Here is a 24336-nt window from a genome sequence, read left to right on the forward strand (position 1 = left end):
CCTGAGTAATGTGTAAGCAATGACTAGTACTGCCTGAGTAATGTGTAAGCAATGACTAGTACTGCCTGAGTAATGTGTAAGCAATGCCTAGTACTGCCTGAGTAATGTGTAAGCAATGACTAGTACTGCCTGAGTAATGTGTAAGCAATGACTAGTACTGCCTGAGTAATGTGTAAGCAATGCCTAGTACTGCCTGAGTAATATGCAAGTAATATGTATGTAATACCTAGTACTGCCCGAGTAATATGTAATTAATGCCTAGTACTACCTGAGTAATATGCAAGTAATGCCTAGTACTGCCTGAGTAATTGTGCAAGTACTGTGTGAGCAATGCCTAGTACAGCCTTAGTAATGTGCAAGTACTGTGTGAGCAATGCCTAGTACAGCCTTAGTAATGTGTAAGCAATGACTAGTACTGCCTGAGTAATATGCAAGTAATATGTATGTAATACCTAGTACTGCCCGAGTAATATGTAATTAATGCCTAGTACTACCTGAGTAATATGCAAGTAATGCCTAGTACAGCCTTAGTAATGTGCAAGTACTGTGTGAGCAATGCCTAGTACAGCCTTAGTAATGTGTAAGCAATGACTAGTACTGCCTGAGTAATATGCAAGTAATATGTATGTAATATCTAGTACTGCCCGAGTAATATGCAATTAATGCCTAGTACTACCTGAGTAATATGCAAGTAATGTGTTAGTAATGCCTAGTACTACCTGAGTAATATGCAAGTAATGCCTAGTACTGCCTGAGTAATGTGCAAGTACTGTGTGAGCAATGCCTAGTACAGCCTTAGTAATGTGTAAGTACTGTGTGAGCAATGCCTAGTACAGCCTTAGTAATGTGCAAGTACTGTGTGAGCAATGCCTAGTACAGCCTTAGTAATGTGCAAGTACTGTGTGAGCAATGCCTAGTACTGCCTGAGTAATGTGCAAGTACTGTGTGAGCAATGCCTAGTACAGCCTTAGTAATGTGCAAGTACTGTGTGAGCAATGCCTAGTACTGCCTGAGTAATGTGCAAGTACTGTGTGAGCAATGCCTAGTACAGCCTTAGTAATGTGCAAGTACTGTGTGAGCAATGCCTAGTACTGCACCATTCCCTAATAAACCATTATTATAAATAATTATACAAAGGGGAACGTTTTTTATATCCTAAGTAGTGCCATTGTTATTCTTGTGATAATGGTGCAAGTAATGCCTAGTACTGCCTGAGTAATCTGCAAGTTGTGGGAGTAATGCCTAGTACAGCCTTAGTAATGTGCAAGTAATGTGTAAGCAATGACTAGTACTACCTGAGTAGTGTGTGTAATACCTAGTACTGCCTGAGTAATGTGCAAGTAATGTGTAAGCAATGACTAGTACTACCTGAGTAGTGTGTGTAATACTTAGTACTGCCTGAGTAATGTACAAGTAATGTGTTAGTAATGCCTGAGTAATGTGTGGTTAATGCCCAGTACTGCCTGAGTAATGTGTGTGTAATGCCTAGTACTGCCTGAGTAATGTGCAAGTACTGCCTGAGTAATGTGTGAGTAATGCCTAGTACTGCCTGAGTAATGTGCAAGTAATATGTATGTAATACCTAGTACTTCCTGAGTAATATTCAAGTAATGCTTAGTACTACCTGAGTAATATGCAAGTAATGTGTGAGTAATACCTAGTACTGCCTGAGTAATGCCTAGTACTACCTGAGTAATGTGCAAGCAATGTCTAGTACTACCTGAGTAATGTGCAAGTAATCTGTGAGTAATGCCTAGTACTGCCTGAGTAATGTGTAATTAATGTGTGAGAAATGTCTAGTACTACCTGAGTAATGTGTGAGTAATGCTTAGTACTACCTGAGTAATACCTAGTACTACCTGAGTGATGTGTATGTAATGCCTAGTACTGCCTGAGTAATGCCTAGTACTACCTGAGTAATGTGCAAGTAATGTTAAAGTAAGGCTCCCTCTATTAGCAGTGTATAGCTAGGCACACTCAGGCTACCTCTATCAGCAGTGTATAGCAATGCGCGCACACACACAGACCTGCTGGCTCCCTTTATTAGCTGTATATAGCTAGGCACACACGCAGGCTCTCTTTATTTACAGTGTATAGCTAGGCACACACACACAGTCCCTCTTTATTAGCAGTATATAGCTAGGCACACACACAATCCCTCTTTATTAGCAGTATATAGCTAGGCACACACGCAGTCCCTGTATTAGCAGTATATAGCTAGCTAGGCACACACGCAGTCCCACTTTATTAGCAGTGTATAGTTAGGCACACACACAGTCCCTCTTTATTAGTGGTGTATAGCTAGGCACACACACAGTCCCTCTTTATTAGCAGTGTATAGCTAGGCACACATACAGGCTCCCTTTATTAGCAGTGTATAGCTAGGCACACATACAGGCTCCCTTTATTAGCAGTGTATAGTCAGGCGCACACACACAGTCCCTCTTTATTAGCAGTGTGTAGCTAGGCACACACACAGTCCCTCTTTATCAGCTGTATATAGCTAGGCACACACGCAGTCCCTCTTTATTAGCAGTGTGTAGCTAGGCACACACACAGTCCCTCTTTATTAGCAGTGTGTAGCTAGGCACACACGCAGTCCCTCTTTATTAGCAGTGTATAGCTAGGCACACATACAGGCTCCCTTTATTAGCAGTGTATAGCTAGGCACACATACAGGCTCCCTTTATTAGCAGTGTATAGTCAGGCGCACACACACAGTCCCTCTTTATTAGCAGTGTGTAGCTAGGCACACACACAGTCCCTCTTTATCAGCTGTATATAGCTAGGCACACACGCAGTCCCTCTTTATTAGCAGTGTGTAGCTAGGCACACACAGTCCCTCTTTATTAGCGGTGTATAGCTAGGCACACATACAGGCTCCCTTTATTAGCAGTGTATAGTCAGGCGCACACACAATCCCTCTTTATTAGCAGTGTGTAGCTAGGCACACACGCAGTCCCTCTTTATTAGCGGTGTATAGCTAGGCACACACACACAGTCCCTCTTTATTAGCGGTGTATAGCTAGGCACACACACAGTCCCTCTTTATTAGCAGTGTATAGTTAGGCACACACACAGTCCCTCTTTATTAGCGGTGTATAGCTAGGCACACATACAGGCTCCCTTTATTAGCAGTGTATAGTCAGGCGCACACACAGTCCCTCTTTATTAGCAGTGTATAGTTAGGCACACACACGCAGTCCCTCTTTATTAGCAGTGTATAGCTAGGCACACATACAGTCCCTCTTTATTAGCGGTGTATAGCTAGGCACACATACAGGCTCCCTTTATTAGCAGTGTATAGTCAGGCGCACACACAGTCCCTCTTTATTAGCAGTGTATAGTTAGGCACACACACGCAGTCCCTCTTTATTAGCAGTGTATAGCTAGGCACACATACAGTCCCTCTTTATTAGCGGTGTATAGCTAGGCACACATACAGGCTCCCTTTATTAGCAGTGTATAGTCAGGCGCACACACAGTCCCTCTTTATTAGCAGTGTATAGTTAGGCACACACACGCAGTCCCTCTTTATTAGCAGTGTATAGTCAGGCGCACACACAGTCCCTCTTTATTAGCAGTGTATAGTTAGGCACACACACGCAGTCCCTCTTTATTAGAAGTGTATAGTCAGGCGCACACACAGTCCCTCTTTATTAGCAGTGTGTAGCTAGGCACACACAGTCCCTCTTTATTAGCAGTGTGTAGCTAGGCACACACAGTCCCTCTTTATTAGCAGTGTGTAGCTAGGCACACACACAGTCCCTCTTTATTAGCAGTGTGTAGCTAGGCACACACACAGTCCCTCTTTATTAGCAGTGTGTAGCTAGGCACACACACAGTCCCTCTTTATTAGCAGTGTGTAGCTAGGCACACACACAGTCCCTCTTTATTAGCAGTGTGTAGCTAGGCACACACATTCCCTCTTTATCAGCAGTGTATAGCTAGGCACACACAGTCCCTCTTTATCAGCAGTGTATAGCTAGGCACACACGCAGTCCCTCTATATTAGTAATGTATAACTTGCTGTGGTTAATACTGTTTTGTGTTAAGTTTGGAGTTTCTGGCACAAGGTTAGTCAGACGATAAGCATGTTGTCCTGCAATGTATTTTAAAAACTATTGTAGTAACTTGGTCTGAATGTTGCAACCTAGTAATACCATATTCACCATATCTGCGAGGTCATCTCCATACCTATGTAATGCTTTGCACTTCTCTGCATGACCAGCTCACTTTGCCGTTTGCATCCGTCATGTTTCAGCTATAGCTGACAGACACTGGCAAGTACTTGCAATAGGTTTGTGCCATCTTGTAAATGTGTGTTAGCAATAAGGGGTGTCTGTGTAGGGGAATCCAGCTATATCTAGGTTTGGTATTTACGTATATAGGGTGATACAAGGGTTGTTTTATTGTAAATAGCTGGGGTGTTTTATACTGGCTGTGTAGCTGGGGGTATTATTTGGGCACAACTGGGTGTGTAGCTGGGGGTATTATTTGGGCACAACTGGTAAGTTGGGGTGCTAGACTCACATCTAGTAGGAAATCCACCAAGATATCAGCAGCCAGCTCCCCATCAAATTCTATCACATTGTCGTCCTTAAAGACGTATAGACTTCCCTCCTCGTTACATCCTGCGGGGACAGAAGATGTCAGTATACACTGTGCTGCTACTGATCTCATGGCACTGCTGAAAGTGTGCTCAAGTTAGAGATGCAGTATGAGCCGGGGGCAGCAGGAAAGGTGCAGAGGGAGCTGGGGGGGCCACAGGAGAGGTGCAGAGGGAGCTGGGGGGCCGCAGGAGAGGTGCAGAGGGAGCTGGGGGGGGGGCAGCAGGAGAGGTGCAGAGGGAGCTGGGGGGGCCGCAGGAGAGGTGCAGAGGGAGCTGGGGGGGGGCAGCAGGAGAGGTGCAGAAGGAGCTGTGGGCAGCAGGAGAGGTGCAGAAGGAGCTGGGGGCAGCAGGAGAGGTGCAGATGAAGCTGGGGGCAGCAGGAGAGGTGCAGAGGGAGCTGGGGGGGCAGCAGGAGAGGTGCAGAGGGAGCTGGGGGGGCCGCAGGAGAGGTGCTGGGGGGGGGGGCAGCAGGAGAGGTGCAGAGGGAGCTGGGGGGGCAGCAGGAGAGGTGCAGAAGGAGCTGTGGGCAGCAGGAGAGGTGCAGAAGGAGCTGGGGGCAGCAGGAGAGGTGCAGAAGATGCTGTGGGCAGCAGGAGCTGGGGGCAGCAGGAGAGGTGCAGAAGGAGCTGGGGGCAGCAGGAGAGGTGCAGAAGGAGCTGGGGGCAGCAGGAGAGGTGCAGAAGGAGCTGGGGGCAGCAGGAGAGGTGCAGATGGAGCTGGGGGCAGCAGGAGAGGTGCAGAAGGAGCTGGGGGCAGCAGGAGAGGTGCAGGGGGTGCTGGGGGCAGCAGGAGAGGTGCAGGGGGTGCTGGGGGCAGCAGTAGAGGTGCAGAGGGAGCTGGGGACAGCAGGAGAGGTGCAGAAGGAGCTGGGGGCAGCAGGAGAGGTGCAGAAGGAGCTGGGGGCAGCAGGAGAGGTGCAGATGGAGCTGGGGGCAGCAGGAGAGGTGCAGATGGAGCTGGGGGCAGCAGGAGAGGTGCAGATGGAGCTGGGGGCAGCAGGAGAGGTGCAGAAGGAGCTGGGGGCGCAGCAGGAGAGGTGCAGAGGGAGCTGGGTGCAGCAGGAGAGGTGCAGAGGGAGCTGGGGGCAGCAGGAGAGGTGCAGAAGGAGCTGGGGGCAGCAGGAGAGGTGCAGAGGGAGCTGGGGGCAGCAGGAGAGGTGCAGAGGGAGCTGGGGGCAGCAGGAGAGGTGCAGAGGGAGCTGGGGGGCAGCAGGAGAGGTGCAGAGGGAGCTGGGGGGCAGCAGGAGAGGTGCAGAGGGAGCTGGGGGGCAGCAGGAGAGGTGCAGAGGGAGCTGGGGGGCAGCAGGAGAGGTGCAGAGGGAGCTGGGGGGCAGCAGGAGAGGTGCAGAGGGAGCTGGGGGCAGCAGGAGAGGTGCAGAGGGAGCCGGGGCAGAATTAGTGATCTTACCTAACTTTTTGGCGATCTTTGAGCTTTTCTTCGGGTCCAGTAGGCCAATACCCACATGCTTCTTCTCCAGAACCTGAGCTGTCAGCTGGGGAGAGATACATTATGTTACAGATAGGACCATGAGAATAGATTAGACAGAGGACTAGAGTCCTTAAACCACAGGACACAGACCTCACCTAGATTACGAGTTGTGCCTTACGGTTTTAACGCTGAAAAAATGGCAATTTCTGCATAATGGCCATGAACGCATATTACGAGTCATGTCGGTATAGCTATACCGCACACATTTTAGCCTGTAACGCAACGTCAATCCTGCACTCATAGCGCTGGTATTACAGGTTGTGCGGTCAGGCTAAAATGCTTGCGTTACAGCTTATACCGCCATCTGAGAGTGTAACTAAAGTGTTACAAAGTACACTAACACCCATACACTACCTATTAACCCCTAAACCGAGGCCCTCCCACATCGCAAACACTATTTGAAACTTATTAACCCCTTATCTGCCGCCCGACCACCCACATCCCCGCCACTATAATAAAGTTATTAACCCCTATTCCGCCGCTCCCCCACATAGCCACTACTAAATAAACATATTAACCCCTAAAACGGCAGCCCCCCCACATCGCCACTAATAAATTCAACTATTAACCCCTAAACCTATCACCCCCTAACTTTAAATTAAAATTACAATATCTATATCTTAAAATAAATAAAAACTTATCTGTGAAATTAAAAAAACCTAAGTTTAAACTAACAATTAACCTAACATAACTATTATGCTAAACTATTATACTAAAATTAAAATAACTACCAATTAAAAAAAATAATTAGAAGTCTAAAATCATAAAAAATACTAAATTACGAAAGACAACAAACACTAAATTACAAAAAATAACAAACAAAATTATCAAAAATAAAAACAATTACACCTATTTTAATAGTCCTATAAAAATAATCCACCCCCCCCCAAATAAAAATAAAAACCCTAGCCTACAATAAACTACCAATAAGCCTTTAAAAGGACCATTTGTAGGGCATTTCCCTAAAGAAATCTGCTTTTCTACCTGGAAAAAAATACAAAGAGCCCCCCCAACAGTAAAACCCACCACCCAACCAACCCCCTAAAATACAAAAAACCTAAGCTACCCATTGCCCTGAAAAGGGCATTTGTATGGGCATTGCCCTTGAAAGGGCATTCAGTTCTTTTACCTAAAGCCCAAAACCCTAATCTAAAAATAAAAACCACCCAAAAAAACCTAACACTAACCCCCGAAGATCCACTCAGTTTCTGAAGTCCGGACATCCATCCTCATTCAGGCGGCGAGAAGTCTTCATCCAGCTGGTTCAAATCAGCCAATAGAATTTCAGTCGCTCTCATCCTATTGGCTAATTTGAACAGCCAATAGGATTTCAGAAGCTCTTATCCTATTGGCTAATTTGAATTTCAAGAATCAAATCAGTCAATAGGAATGCAAGGGACGCCATTTTGAAAAGGCTTCATTGCATTGAAGATCCAGTGTACGGCGGTGACCGTATGAAGAGGACTCTCCTCCCCGGATGTCTTCAAGGACGATTTCTTTAGGGCAATGCCCTTTTAAGGGTTATTGGTAGTTTATTGTAGGCTAGGGTTTTTTTTATTTTGGGTGGGCTTTTTTATTTTTATAGGGCTTAGATTAGGTGTAATTGTTTTTATTTTTGATAATTTTGTTTGTTATTTTTCGTAATTTTGTATTTTTTGTCATTTTAGACTTAAATATTTTTAGTAGTGTTAGCTTTAGTTTTTTTTTTTTTAATTGGTAGTTATTTTAATTTTAGTATAATAGTTTAGTTTAATAGTTATGTTAGGCTAATTGTTAGTTTAAACTTAGTTTTTTGTTTTATTTTAAGATAGGGATATTGTATTTTTAATATAAAGTTAGGGGGTTGTTAGGTTTAGGGGTTAATAGTTTAATTTATTTTATTTAGTGGCGGTGAAGTGGGAGGCCAGAGGTTTAGGGGTTAATAAATTTATTATAGTGGCAGTGTTGTCGGGGAATTGCGGAATGGGGTTAATAACTATTAGTGTCGGCGATGTCGGGGAGAGGCGGAATATGGGTTAATAGGTTATTAGTGTCTGCGATGTTGGGGGCAGCAGATTAGGGGTGTTTAGACTTGGGGTTTATGTTAGGGTGTTAGGTTTAAATGTAACTTTTTTTTTTTCCCCATAGACATCAATGTGGTTGCGTTACAGAGATTTTTCATTCCATGCTTCTGGTGTTGTTTTTTTCTAACACCTTCTCCCCATTGATGTCTATGGGGAAAGTGTGCACGAGCACGTCAAAGCAGCCCTTGGATTTTGTGCGGTATGGAGCTTAACGCCACCATATTGCACGCACAAGGAGGCTTTTCAGAAACTCGTAATGGCAGCGATATGGAGGGTGAAATAACGCAACTTTTGTTGCGTTCGTTTTGCACACTCTATAGCGCAAAACTCGTAATCTAGGGGTAAATGCGGAAGAAAACGGCAAAACCTGGGAGTTGTTTCTGCTGGGCAGTAATGACATTGTGGGGAGTATTGTCAGGCTTCATACAGGGCACCTGGGTATTTCAACACAAATCAAATTGCAGCAATTTCAATGCAGTTTAATTTGTATTCTCCTGTTGTCTGTGAATGTATAATAAAACATAATGTTACCTAAGTCTAACTGAGAGAGCTGAGTACTGTTAGGAATTATTGTTAGCATGACAAGCACCATCTTGTTCTTAACTGCCATTTTGTCTTTGCCATCCATCTTGTCTGAATAATATTTATTATAGCAATCATTCTGTAGAAATACATATTTGTTATTAGTGTGTTAGAGCTAGTTTTGGCCTTGCAGATGTTCTGGGCAAGGTGCCTGGAAATCATTATCTCTACAAGATGCTCAAATAACCTTGCTTTGGTCCTAGATGCATTTCTTATTATGACTATAGAAATATTGTTTTTAGCTAGTATTTTTCCTGACAAACACTGTGTAAAATCACGTGGTCATAACGTGGTCATCATGTTAACCCTGTATGCTGTAATTGTTGTCTATAAGACATGCATTGTACCTTTCAATAAAGGAGAATGGTTTTAGACTCTTTGTTGCGTGGTCTGAAGTGCTGTTCTATAGGACATCCTTATCAAATAATATATTAATTTCCAGTTGGTACGGTGTGCCCGAGGCCTAGTCCTGACTGACACTCCCCCCCTGAAAACAACACCTAACAAGTACCAAAGAGACTTATCAGCAATGGGTTGTTGCCGTATTGGTCCCACAGAGAATTTTCCTTCAGAAGATTGTGATACATTTTAATTCACCAACAAAATCACAATCTCCCAAAGAAAGTTCCAATCTTTTGTCTCTATCATCCAGATAAAGGACGGACAGACAGATAAAGGACAGACAGATAAAGGACAGATAGACAAGCGGTTGGCACTTTCTATGGTACTCACCTCTCTCACTTCTAAACTTAGTTAATTGTCACTTAATGTTTTATTATTAACTCATTAGTGACGTATACGCTTACTATAGACCACTAGTGCTATAACTTTAAAGATTGGTTTATTAACTAAAAAGTCATTGTTATAAAATCATGTTTTTATTTGGCAAGAAATCTGCTTGTTTGCTGCTTTTAGATGCACTAGTCTCTTAGATAGTTCGCAGAGCTAGCACTCACTCACCTACAGACCTGTGATGTACTGCACTTACCTGCAGAGCTAGCACTCTCACACACCTACAGACCTGTGATGTACTTCACTCACTCACCTACAGACCTTTGATATACTGCACTTACCTGCAGAGCTAGCACTCTCTCACACGCGCACACACACACCTACAGACCTGTGATGTACTGCGCTTACCTGCAGAGCTAGCACTCACTCACACACCTACAGACCTGTGATGTACTGCACTCACTAACACACCTACAGACCTGTGATGTACTGCACTCACTCACACACCTACAGACCTGTACTGCACTTACCTGCAGAGCTAGCACTCTCACACACCTACAGACCTGTGATGTACTTCACTCACACACCTACAGACCTTTGATATACTGCACTTACCTGCAGAGCTAGCACTCTCTCACACGCACACACACCTACAGACCTGTGATGTACTGTGCTTACCTGCAGAGCTAGCACTCACTCACACACCTACAGACCTGTGATGTACTGCACTCACTCACACACCTACAGACCTGTGATGTACTGTGCTTACCTGCAGAGCTAGCACTCACTCACACACCTTCACACCTGTGAGATACTGCACTCTTTTTACTATTTTATAAAGATTTAGACAGTGAATTTGGTTACGGTCACTGCTCTCTTGGGGTAAATATGTTGCTAATATTTTGCTGCCTGGGAATCCCGTAACATTTGTTACCTTGAGCACTTTGTGCCCATATACAGGCAGCTGTCGCAGGGTCACATGTCTGGTGAAACCCCCGGGACTTCTCCCTAGCATTGTGCTTTCTCTTGGCTTTGACAGACAGTGACAGGGGCTGCAGTGACAATGACGCATGTCACAGATAATGACACAATGGCACAGCCCATTCAGTTTTCATTTGTGCTCAAATACCATGTGGGGGCTCGGGTGGGTTTTTACTGTTTTCATCCCAAAATATGTAGAGCCCCTGATACAGTGACTCCTTTAATTACGTGCAGTAAAAAAACTGTGCAATATACTTTCATTATTTGTTTTGCCCCCTTTTCATGTAATTTTAGCTCAGAAAATTATGGCTTTTCTAATTCTCAGACTTGCAAATGCACCTGCTGACTTCTCAAGGCTAACCCTGATACATATGTCCCTAATTGTCTTTATACAAACAAATAATGACCGTGTTTAACGCTGCTACATATCTGTAGCTAATTGTCTTTATCAGGTAACAGTAAAACAATGCACTTTTTACTAATAGAATTACCGTGGCTAGATTTGTCTGCAGACTAAAAACTATATTCTCTCCTCTAAATAAGGGAAATGGTGGTGCAAGAAATGCAGCAAACAAGAGGTTAATTTGTTTAAACCAGACATGGCTAATGTTCTTCTGTATTAACACAACAGCTAGCATGCACTCACTCACTTATAGACCTGTACTGCACTTACCTGCAGAGCTAGCACTCACTCACTCACACACCTACAGACCTGTACTGCACTTGCCTACAGAGCTAGCACACACTCACTTATAGACCTGTACTGCACTTACCTGCAGAGCTAGCACTCACTCACACACCTACAGACCTGTACTGCACTTACCTGCAGAGCTAGCACTCACTCACACACCTACAGACCTGTACTGCACTTACCTGCAGAGCTAGCACTCACTCACACACCTACAGACCTGTACTGCACTTACCTGCAGAGCTAGCACTCACTCACACACCTACAGACCTGTACTGCACTTACCTGCAGAGCTAGCACTCACTTATAGACCTGTACTGCACTTACCTGCAGAGCTAGCACTCACTCACTTATAGACCTGTACTGCACTTACCTGCAGAGCTAGCACTCACTCACATACCTACAGACCTGTACTGCACTTACCTGCAGAGCTAGCACTCACTCACTTATAGACCTGTACTGCACTTACCTGCAGAGCTAGCACTCACTCACTTATAGACCTGTACTGCACTTACCTGCAGAGCTAGCACTCACTCACTTATAGACCTGTACTGCACTTACCTGCAGAGCTAGCACTCACACACCTACAGACCTGTACTGCACTTACCTGCAGAGCTAGCATACACTCACACACCTACAGACCTGTACTGCACTTACCTGCAGAGCTAGCACACACCTACAGACCTGTACTGCACTTACCTGCAGAGCTAGCACACACTCACACACCTACAGACCTGTATTGCACTTACCTGCAGAGCTAGCACACACCTACAGACCTGTACTGCACTTACCTGCAGAGCTAGCACACACTCACACACCTACAGACCTGTACTGCACTTACCTGCAGAGCTAGCACACACTCACACACCTACAGACCTGTACTGCACTTACCTGCAGAGCTAGCACACACTCATTTATAGACCTGTACTGCACTCACTCACATACCTACAGACCTGTACTGCACTTGCCTGCAGAGCTAGCACTCACTCACTTATAGACCTGTACTGCACTTACCTGCAGAGCTAGCACTCACTCACTTATAGACCTGTACTGCACTTACCTGCAGAGCTAGCACTCACTTATAGACCTGTACTGCACTTACCTGCAGAGCTAGCACTCACTCACACACCTACAGACCTGTACTGCACTTACCTGCAGAGCTAGCACACACCTACAGACCTGTACTGCACTTACCTGCAGAGCTAGCACACACTCACACACCTACAGACCTGTACTGCACTTACCTGCAGAGCTAGCACACACTCACACACCTACAGACCTGTACTGCACTTACCTGCAGAGCTAGCACTCACTCACACACCTACAGACCTGTGCTTACCTGCAGAGCTAGCACTCACTCACACTCCTAAGGGCCAGATTACAAGTGGAGAGGAATGTTGCGCTTCCGCTAGATTGATACTTGAACTTGGAATACAGCATTCACATTCACTCATAGAAGACAGTGGGGGAAAAAAACAACTCTCGCCCAAACACCATCGCATATTCTCATTAGCGCTAACCCTACATGAAAATATGAATATTTCCTATTCCAATGTTCTTAACATAACTGAATTTGTTCTATTTATTCATAATGAAATATTGCTACATATATATGATTTTTTTTTTCTTTTTTTAAACAATTATAGTGTGTGTGTGTGTGTGTATCTCTGTTAAAGCTCTTTGGCGGCCCTTATAACTATTGTTTGCAATATATTTGTAATAATTGCATTAGATGTGTTATTATATGTGTAGCTGTACTGTGTATTAGGGGCGCGATCCGATAAAGATCGTAGTTTGCGGCGCAAGCGAGGGAACCCCCGCCGCCCGCAGTTTCAGCTCGCAACTCGAGCTATCCTATATACGGCGCCGTCAGAGGCTAAAGTGCCGTAAGTCTGATTCAAGTTCAATCCGATTGGCTGATTGGTTGAACCAATCGGATTGAACTTGAATCTGATTGGCTGATTAAATCAGCCAATCAGATTTTTCTGCCTTAATTCCGATTGGCTGATAGAATCCTATCAGCCAATCGGAATTCGACGGACGCCATCTTGGATGACAAAAAAAGGTACCTCATTCCTCGTTTAGTTTTCGTGCCGGATGGATGCTCTACGGCGGAGGAGCGAAGAAAGATTGAAGATGCCGCTTTGCTTGAAGACATCGCCGGATGGAAGAAGACCGCTGGATGGAAGAAGACTTCACTGCCGCTTGATTGAAGACATCGCCGGATGGAAGAAGACTTCACTACCGCTTGATTGGACATCGCCCGGATCGGATGAAGAGTTCTGCCCGGCTGGGTGAAGACAAGGTAGGGAGATCTTCAGGGGGGTAGTGTTAGGTTTTTTTAAGGGGGGTTTGGGTGGGTTTAGAATAGGGGTATGTGGGTGGTGGGTTGTAATGTTGGGGGGTGGTATTGTGTTTTTTCTTTACAGGCAAAAGAGCTGTTTTCTTTGGGGCATGCCCCGCAAAAGGCCCTTTTAAGGGCTGGTAAGGTAAAAGAGCTTTGAACTTTTTTAATTTAGAATAGGGCAGGGAAATTTTTTTTATTTTGGGGGGCTTTATTATTTTATTAGGGGGCTTAGAATAGGTGTAATTAGCTTAAAAATCTTGTAATATTTTTTTTATTTTTTGTAATTTAGTGTTTTTTTTTTTTGTAATTTAGTTTAGATTATTTTATTGTATTTTAGTTTAGATATTTGTAGTTTATTTAATTTATTGATAGTGTAGGTGTATTTGTAACTTAGGTTAGGATTTATTTTAAAGGTAATTTTGTAATTATTTTAACTAGGTAGCTATTAAATAGTTATTAACTATTTAATAGCTATTGTACCTAGTTAAAATAAATACCAAGTTACCTGTAAAATAAATATAAACCCTAAAATAGCTACAATGTAATTATTAATTACATTGTAGCTATCTTAGGGTTTATTTTATAGGTATTTAGATTTAAATAGGAATATTTTAATTAATAATATTAATATTAATTAGATCTATTTTAATAAGAATTTAGTTGGGGGTGTTAGCGTTAGATAGGGTTATTATACTTAATATATATTATAATAACGATATTAACTATATTAACCCTAATATAATTAGGGTTAATATAGTTAATATATATAATATAATAACTATATTAACTATATTAACCCTAATATAATTAGGGATAATATAGCTGGCGGCGGTGTAGGGGGATTAAATTAGGGGTTAATATTTTTAAAATAGATGGCGGCGGGGTAGGGGCTCAGTTTAGGGGTAGGTAAGGTAGATGGCGGCGGTGTAAGGGACTCACATTAGGGGGTATGTAATGTAGCTTGCGACGGTGTAGGGGGATCACATTAGGGGGTTATACTTTTAATGTAGGTGGCGGCGGGGTCCGGGTGCGGCGGTTTAGGGGTTAAATACTTTATTAGGGATTGCGACGGGGGATCGCAGTTGACAGGTAGACATTGCGCATGCGTTAGGTGTTAGGTTTATTTTGCAGCTAGTTTAGGGAGTTACAGGGCTCCAATAGACAGCGTAAGGCTTACTACGGCTGCATTTTGTGGCGAGGTGAAAATGGAGTAAGATTTCTCCATTTTCGCCACGTAAGTCCTTACGCTGTATATTGGATACCAAACTGCGCTGGTTTGGTATACCTGCCTATAGCCCAAAAAACTACGGGCGACGGCAGAAATATACGAGCGTAACTTCTAGGTTATGCCGTATATGTGATACCAAACCAGCGCAAATTTCGGTGTCGCCGGCTTTTGTGGGCGACGCTGCATATCGGAACGGGCCCTAAATGTGTTATTATATGTGTAGCTGTACTGTGTATTAGATGTGTTATATGTGTAACTGTACTGTGTATTAGATGTGTTATTATAAGTGTAGCTGTACTGTGTATTATATGTGTTATTATATGTGTAACTGTATTGTGTATTAGATGTGTTATTATATGTGTAACTGTACTGTGTGTTAGATGTGTTATTATATGTGTAACTGTACTGTGTGTTAGATGTGTTATTATATGTATAACTGTACTGTGTGTTAGATGTGTTATTATATGTGTAACTGTACTGTGTGTTAGATGTGTTATTATATGTGTAACTGTACTGTGTGTTAGATGTGTTATTATATGTGTATTTTATTAGCAGAAATAGCAAGGTTCTTATGCCACTTTACAGATCATTAGTTAGACCAAATATGGAATACTGTGTACAGTTCTGGAGACCATATCTTAAGACAGATATAAATAAACTAGAAGCTGTCCAAAGGAGGGCTACTAAAATGGTACATGGTCTAAAATATAAAACATACAAAGAAAGACTCTATGATCTAAATATGTATAGTTTAGAGGATAGAAGGGAAAGAGGTGACATGATAGAAACCTTCAAATATATGAAGGGACTTAATAAAATAGAAGCTGAAAGCATTTTTCACAAAAAAATAAATGCCAAAACAAGGGGTCACAATCTAAAGTTAGAGGGTAGTAGATTCAGGAGAAATTTGAGGAAGCATTTTTTTACAGAAAGGGTGGTGGATTCATGGAATAAACTTCCATTTGAGGTGGTAAACACAAAGACTGTAAAGGAATTTAAAAATGCCTGGGACATGCATAAGGCTATCCTAAGGAAAAAGTAACATGTAATATGGGTAGACTTGATGGGCCTTTTTGGTTCTTATCTACCGTCAAATTCTATGTTTCTATGTTTCTATGTTTCTATGTGTAACTGTACTGTGTGTTAGATGTGTTATTATATGTATAACTGTACTGTGTATTAGATGTGTTATTATATGTAACTGTACTGTGTATTAGATGTGTTATTATAAGTGTAACTGTACTGTGTATTAGATGTGTTATTATAAGTGTAACTGTACTGTGTATTAGATGTGTTATTATATGTGTAGCTGTACTGTGTATTAGATGTGTTTATTATAAGTGTTTTGAGCAACTTTTTATTGTTGTCAGTCAACCATAGTTCTGAGGACTCGATAAGGATTCTAGGGTAAATCACGATTGCGCTGACGCGATTGTGTTTACCTTAAACTTGCAATACCACGGTAAGCCCGAGGATCGCAAACCCTTGCACTTGTAATCTCGCCCTACTTCTGTCAGTGATCCTGAAGTAAATTGCATCTGTGTCTGATCTATAAAAGCTCTCACAGAGCAGACATTTAAACAACTTTCTAAATCCGCTTTATTTATCTCATTTGCTTTCTTCTCTTGATATATTGAACAGCATACCTAGGTAGACTACTGGGAGCTAGCTGCAAATATATGCCTCTCGTCATCACTGATGTGCTCATTAGCTCCCATGCTCTGTCTGAATCATAAAGCAAATGGGTTTTATGCCACTTTGTGCTTTTTCTTGTGCCTTTCAAATTGGAAAACAGCTGCAAAATCAGCCATGAACTGACGTTAAAAACAGAAGGGTCTCTCAGCAGCCTCAGGGTGATAAAGTTTCAAGCTGTGAGTAGGTGTGAGCTGTCCTTGTGTCAGGTATGGGCGGGTAATGTGATTAGAAACAGATAAATAAACCGCTTATTAACTGTGCACTTTTAACAACACTTACAAATCAGTTTGAATAAAAAAAAAAAAAAAAACTGTGTGATGCATTTTACAAGATAAACTCCACTGTGACAGTCACATTCTCTGATACTCATAATCTGTCACAGTGTGTCCTTGTCTGTGAGTAGCAGAGAATGTGACACAGGAGAGACAGACAAGGACACACTGTGACAGAGTGTGAGTAGCAGAGAATGTGATATAAATGACAAGAGAGATACAGACAGGGACACACTGTGACAGAGTGTGAGTAGTAAATAATGTGACACAGGAGATACAGACGGACACACTGTGACAGAGTGTGAGTAGCAGAGAATGTGACACAAGAGATACAGACAGGGACACACTGTGACAGAGTGTGAGTAGCAGAGAATGTGACACAGGAGATACAGACAGGGACACACTGTGAGTAGTAAATAATGTGACACAGGAGGACACACTGTGACAGAGTGTGAGTAGCAGATAATGTTACACAGTATGTATGTATTGGGTACTTGTAAAGTGCAGCTAATCACCCGTAAGGGTCTCATTTTATCTACCTCGGAAGGATGAAAGGCTGAGTGGACCTCGCCGGGGATCGAACCTGCAACCCTTGGGTTGCTACAGAACTCAGCCATAGTGCCTTAGCATGCTGAGCTATCTGTCCAGCTCAGGAGATAGACAGGGACACACTGTGACAGAGTGTGAGTAGCAGAGAATGTGACACAGGAGATACAGACAGGGACACACTGTGACAGAGTGTGAGTAGCAGAGAATGTGACACAGGAGATACAGACAGGGACACACTGTAACAGAGTGTGAGTAGCAGAGAATGTGACACAGGAGATACAGACAGGGACACACTGTGACAGAGTGTGAGTAGCAGAGAATGTGACACAGGAGATACAGACAGGGACACACTGTAACAGAGTGTGAGTAGCTGATATTGTGACACAGGAGATACAGACAGGGACACACTGTGACAGAGTGTGAGTAGCAGAGAATGTGACACAAGAGATACAGACAGGGACACACTGTGACAGAGTGTGAGTAGCAGAGAATGTGACACAGGAGATACAGACAGGGACACACTGTGACAGAGTGTGAGTAGCAGAGAATGTGACACAGGAGATACAGACAGGGACACACTGTGACAGAGTGTGAGTAGCTGATAATGTGACACAGGAGATACAGACAGGGACACACTGTGACAGAGTGTGAGTAGCAGAGAATGTGACACAGGAGATACAGACAGGGACACACTGTGACAGAGTGTGAGTAGCAGAGAATGTGACACAGGAGATACAGACAAGGACACACTGTGACAGAGTGTGAGTAGCAGAGAATGTGACACAGGAGATACAGACAGGGACACACTGTGACAGAGTGTGAGTAGCTGATAATGTGACACAGGAGATACAGACAGGGACACACTGTGACAGAGTGTGAGTAGCAGAGAATGTGACACAGGAGATACAGACAGGGACACACTGTGACAGAGTGTGAGTAGCAGAGAATGTGACACAGGAGATACAGACAAGGACACACTGTGACAGAGTGTGAGTAGCAGAGAATGTGACACAGGAGATACAGACAGGGACACACTGTGACAGAGTGTGAGTAGCTGATAATGTGACACAGGAGATACAGACAGGGACACACTGTGACAGAGTGTGAGTAGCAGAGAATGTGACACAGGAGATACAGACAAGGACACACTGTGACAGAGTGTGAGTAGCAGAGAATGTGACACAGGAGATACAGACAAGGACACACTGTGACAGAGTGTGAGTAGCAGAGAATGTGACACAGGAGATACAGACAGGGACACACTGTGACAGAGTGTGAGTAGCAGAGAATGTGACACAGGAGATACAGACAGGGACACACTGTGACAGAGTGTGAGTAGCAGAGAATGTGACACAGGAGATACAAACAGGGACACACTGTGACAGAGTGTGAGTAGCAGAGAATGTGACACAGGAGATACAAACAGGGACACACTGTGACAGAGTGTGAGTAGCAGAGAATGTGACACAGGAGATACAGACAGGGACACACTGTGACAGAGTGTGAGTAGCTGATAATGTGACACAGGAGATACAGAAAGGGCCACACTGTGACAGAGTGTGAGTAGCTGAGAATGTGACACAGGAGATACAGACAGGGACACACTGTGACAGAGTGTGAGTAGCAGAGAATGTGACACAGGAGATACAGACAGGGACACACTGTGACAGAGTGTGAGTAGCAGAGAATGTGACACAGGAGATACAGACAGGGACACACTGTGACAGAGTGTGAGTAGCAGAGAATGTGACACAGGAGATACAGACAGGGACACACTGTGACAGAGTGTGAGTAGCAGAGAATGTGACACAGGAGATACAGACAGGGACACACTGTGACAGAGTGTGAGTAGCAGAGAATGTGACACAGGAGATACAGACAGGGACACACTGTAGCAGAGAATGTGACACAGGAGATGCAGACAGGGACACACTGTGACAGAGTGTGAGTAGCAGAGAATGTGACACAAGAGATACAGACAGGGACACACTGTGACAGAGTGTGAGTAGCAGAGAATGTGACACAGGAGATGCAGACAGGGACACACTGTGACAGAGTGTGAGTAGCAGAGAATGTGACACAAGAGATACAGACAGGGACACACTGTGACAGAGTGTGAGTAGCAGAGAATGTGACACAGGAGATACAGACAGGGACACACTGTGACAGAGTGTGAGTAGCAGAGAATGTGACACAGGAGATACAGACAGGGACACACTGTGACAGAGTGTGAGTAGCAGAGAGTGTGACACAGGAGATACAGACAGGGACACACTGTGACAGAGTGTGAGTAGCTGACAATGTGACACAGGAGATACAGACAAGGACACACTGTGACAGAGTGTGAGTAGCAGAGAATGTGACACAGGAGATACACTCTGTCACAGTGTGTCCCTGTCTGTATCTCCTGTGTCACATTCTCTGCTACTCACACTCTGTCACAGTGTGTCCCTGTCTGTATCTCCTGTGTCACATTCTCTGCTACTCACACTCTGTCACAGTGTGTCCTTGTCTGTATCTCCTGTGTCACAATATCAGCTACTCACACTCTGTCACAGTGTGTCCCTGTCTGTATCTTCTGTGTCACATTATCAGCTACTCACACTCTGTCACAGTGTGTCCCTGTCTGTATCTCCTGTGTCACATTCTCTGCTACTCACACTGTCACAGTGTGTCCCTGTCTGTATCTCCTGTGTCACATTCTCTGCTACTCACACTCTGTCACAGTGTGTCCCTGTCTGTATCTCCTGTGTCACATTATAAGCTACTCACACTCTGTCACAGTGTGTCCTTGTCTGTATCTCCTGTGTCACATTATAAGCTACTCACACTCTGTCACAGTGTGTCCTTGTCTGTATCTCCTGTGTCACATTCTCTGCTACTCACACTCTGTCACAGTGTGTCCCTGTCTGTGAGTAGCAGAGAATGTGACACAGGAGATACAGACAAGGACACACTGTGACAGAGTGTGAGTAGCTTATAATGTGACACAGGAGATACAGACAAGGACACACTGTGACAGAGTGTGAGTAGCTTATAATGTGACACAGGAGATACAGACAGGGACACACTGTGACAGAGTGTGAGTAGCAGAGAATGTGACACAGGAGATACAGACAGGGACACACTGTGACAGTGTGAGTAGCAGAGAATGTGACACAGGAGATACAGACAGGGACACACTGTGACAGAGTGTGAGTAGCTGATAATGTGACACAGAAGATACAGACAGGGACACACTGTGACAGAGTGTGAGTAGCTGATATTGTGACACAGGAGATACAGACAAGGACACACTGTGACAGAGTGTGAGTAGCAGAGAATGTGACACAGGAGATACAGACAGGGACACACTGTGACAGAGTGTGAGTAGCAGAGAATGTGACACAGGAGATACAAACAGGGACACACTGTGACAGAGTGTGAGTAGCAGAGAATGTGACACAGGAGATACAGACAGGGACACACTGTGACAGAGTGTGAGTAGCAGAGAATGTGACACAGGAGATACAGACAGGGACACACTGTGACAGAGTGTGAGTAGCAGAGAATGTGACACAGGAGATACAGACAGGGACACACTGTGACAGAGTGTGAGTAGCAGAGAATGTGACACAGGAGATACAGACAGGGACACACTGTGACAGTGTGAGTAGCAGAGAATGTGACACAGGAGATACAGACAGGGACACACTGTGACAGAGTGTGAGTAGCTGATAATGTGACACAGAAGATACAGACAGGGACACACTGTGACAGAGTGTGAGTAGCAGAGAATGTGACACAGGAGATACAAACAGGGACACACTGTGACAGAGTGTGAGTAGCTGATAATGTGACACAGGAGATACAGACAGGGACACACTGTGACAGAGTGTGAGTAGCAGAGAATGTGACACAGGAGATACAAACAGGGACACACTGTGACAGAGTGTGAGTAGCTGATAATGTGACACAGGAGATACAGACAGGGACACACTGTGACAGAGTGTGAGTAGCAGAGAATGTGACACAGGAGATACAGACAGGGACACACTGTAACAGAGTGTGAGTAGCTGATAATGTGACACAGAAGATACAGACAGGGACACACTGTGACAGAGTGTGAGTAGCAGAGAATGTGACACAGGAGATACAGACAAGGACACACTGTAACAGAGTGTGAGTAGCAGAGAATGTGACACAGGAGATACAGACAGGGACACACTGTGACAGAGTGTGAGTAGCAGAGAATGTGACACAGGAGATGCAGACAGGGACACACTGTGACAGAGTGTGAGTAGCAGAGAATGTGACACAGGAGATACAGACAGGGACACACTGTGACAGAGTGTGAGTAGCAGAGAATGTGACACAGGAGATGCAGACAGGGACACACTGTGACAGAGTGTGAGTAGCAGAGAATGTGACACAGGAGATACAGACAAGGACACACTGTGACAGAGTGTGAGTAGCAGAGAATGTGACACAGGAGATACAGACAGGGACACACTGTGACAGAGTGTGAGTAGCTGATATTGTGACACAAGAGATACAGACAGGGACACACTGTGACAGAGTGTGAGTAGCTGATATTGTGACACAGGAGATACAGACAGGGACACACTGTGACAGAGTGTGAGTAGCAGAGAATGTGACACAGGAGATACAAACAAGGACACACTGTGACAGAGTGTGAGTAGCAGAGAATGTGACACAGGAGATACAGACAGGGACACACTGTGACAGAGTGTGAGTAGCAGAGAATGTGACACAGGAGATACAGACAGGGACACACTGTGACAGAGTGTGAGTAGCAGAGAATGTGACACAGGAGATACAGACAGGGACACACTGTGACAGAGTGTGAGTAGCTGATAATGTGACACAGGAGATACAGACAGGGACACACTGTGACAGAGTGTGAGTAGCAGAGAATGTGACACAGGAGATGCAGACAAGGACACAATGATATCAGGACAGCTGCTTGTTGTGTGTAGGAGCTGCGCATCATGTTTCACATGGTGGGTCATTGCCATGAAGAGTAAGGCCCTTATCATTGCATATGAAGAGCACAATTGCAGAAGGGGAATTCCCTTCTCCCTCTAACGCCCATATTAGCAACAGTGAGACAAATGGGGACAGTAACAGAGCTGATGACGATGATACATCAGTTGGCCAACTGGTATAACTGAGTACAATATGTGGATAGTTCAATGTGACCAGCCTTTAACACACAGCATGTATATCTCAGCAAGCTCAGCTGGGCACCTTTATAGAACACAACGTACAGTACCAGTGGCATATAGTGCTAGGTACATATGGCCCCATATACAACACAATGCACAGTACCAGTGGCATATAGTGCTAGGTACATATGGCCCCATATACAACACAATGCACAGTACCAGTGACATATAGTGCTAGGTACATATGGCCCCATATACAACACAACGTACAGTACCAGTGGCATATAGTACTAGGTACATATGGCCCCATATACAACACAATGCACAGTACCAGTGGCATATAGTGCTAGGTACATATGGCCCCATATACAACACAATGCACAGTACCAGTGACATATAGTGCTAGGTACCTTTGGCCCCATATACAACTCAATGCACAGTACCAGTGGCATATAGTGCAAGGTACCTATGGCACCATATGCAATACAACACACAGTACCAGTGGCATACAGTGCTAGGTACCTATGGTACCTAAAGAACAGAACCATGAAGGGCAAGGTGCCTGTAGAATAGGTTTCCAGTGGAATGCAGTGCATAGTGCCTATAGAATAGTGTTCCAATGGCATGCAGTGAAAGGTACTTATATTGTTCCAATGGTATGCAATGCAAGGTGCCTATAACCTAGGGTTGCCAGTGGCATGCAGTGCAAGGTGCCTATAAAAACCATTAACTATTACAAACTGGGTAATTTACCTATAGATGACAGTAGAATACTGCCAGTGGCATAATCATGATGTCCATAGAAGTTCAATGGCACATGTTATGGTACAGGGCTCTACCAACAAGAGGTTCAGACACTGCCAGTCACATTCTGATTAGCACTTAGTTACTTCACTCCATGCAGAAGAGTTAGAGTTGAAGACAAGTAGAGCTGCCAGCAAGGGGTACAGCCTTTCACCAGGTGCACCATGATAGGAACGTGTCCTCTGCTCACTGACTCCTTATTAAAGGAATGCAGGGTATTAAATATCCAAAGAAGCAAGGAAGGAATTGCCCAGCTAGTAGAGCTGTGTAGACAAGTTTAGCTGAACAGCTGACCAAATCATTATGGGTGAGTTTTGCTTAGTTGTCTCCCAGATGAGGAGCTTCTCCTTTATCAGGAAACTCAGTGTCTACAGAGATCTATTATGTAACAGAATGTTCAACGCAAACTTATGAGTCCACCTGTCCTGTCAATCATTTTATGTAAAGATGGTTTAATGCTTACAGTGACTCAAGAACAGGGCCCTCTACCCTTTAGATTTATATACTGTAAATGTCTAATGATTACTGTACCCCATAACTGTACATATGGTTTATGTAAATGTATAATAATTACTGTACCCCATAACTGTACCTACGGTTTATGTCAATGTCTGATTACTGTACCCCATAACCGTACATATGGTTTATGTAAATGTCTAGTGATTGTTGTACCCCATAACGGTACATATGGTTTATGTAAATGTCTGATTACTGTACCCCATAACAGTACGTATGGTTTATGTAAATGTCTGATTACTGTACCCCATAACAGTACGTATGGTTTATGTAAATGTCTGATTACTGCACCCCATAACAGTACGTATGGTTTATGTAAATGTCTGATTACTGTACCCCATAACAGTACGTATGGTTTATGTAAATGTCTGATTACTGTACCCCATAACAGTACGTATGGTTTATGTAAATGTATGATTACTGCACCCCATAACTGTACCTATGGTTTATGTCAATATCTGATTACTGTACCCCATAACGGTACGTATGGTTTATGTAAATGTCTAGTGATTGTTGTACCCCATAACTGTATCTACGGTTTATGTAAATGTATGATTACTGTACCCCATAACTGTACGTACAGATTATGTAAATGTCTAGTGATTGTTGTA

At 43.9% G+C, this 24336-nt stretch overlaps 1 protein-coding gene and 1 long non-coding RNA gene across 2 annotated transcripts in view; both read right to left on the reverse strand.

Moving 5' to 3' along the window:
* The window catches only part of LOC128652786 (calsequestrin-2-like), a 164191-nt gene that overhangs the window by 126168 nt on the left and 13687 nt on the right, over window positions 1-24336 (reverse strand). Inside the window, exons 2-3 of the mRNA XM_053705719.1 lie at window positions 6020-6104; window positions 4534-4634 (exon numbers count right to left, since the gene is read on the reverse strand). Coding sequence (XP_053561694.1) covers window positions 4534-4634; window positions 6020-6104 — 186 coding nt within the window. The remainder of the gene's footprint in view (window positions 1-4533; window positions 4635-6019; window positions 6105-24336) is intronic.
* LOC128652787 (uncharacterized) lies at window positions 9835-12050 on the reverse strand. Its single transcript, XR_008401302.1, has 3 exons — window positions 11819-12050; window positions 10128-11730; window positions 9835-9912 (listed from the first exon to the last, which is right to left on the reverse strand). It is a non-coding gene; the product is annotated as an uncharacterized LOC128652787 (long non-coding RNA).

This window comes from Bombina bombina, chromosome 3, assembly GCF_027579735.1.
Source record: "Bombina bombina isolate aBomBom1 chromosome 3, aBomBom1.pri, whole genome shotgun sequence".
Taxonomy (NCBI): Eukaryota; Metazoa; Chordata; class Amphibia; order Anura; family Bombinatoridae; genus Bombina; species Bombina bombina.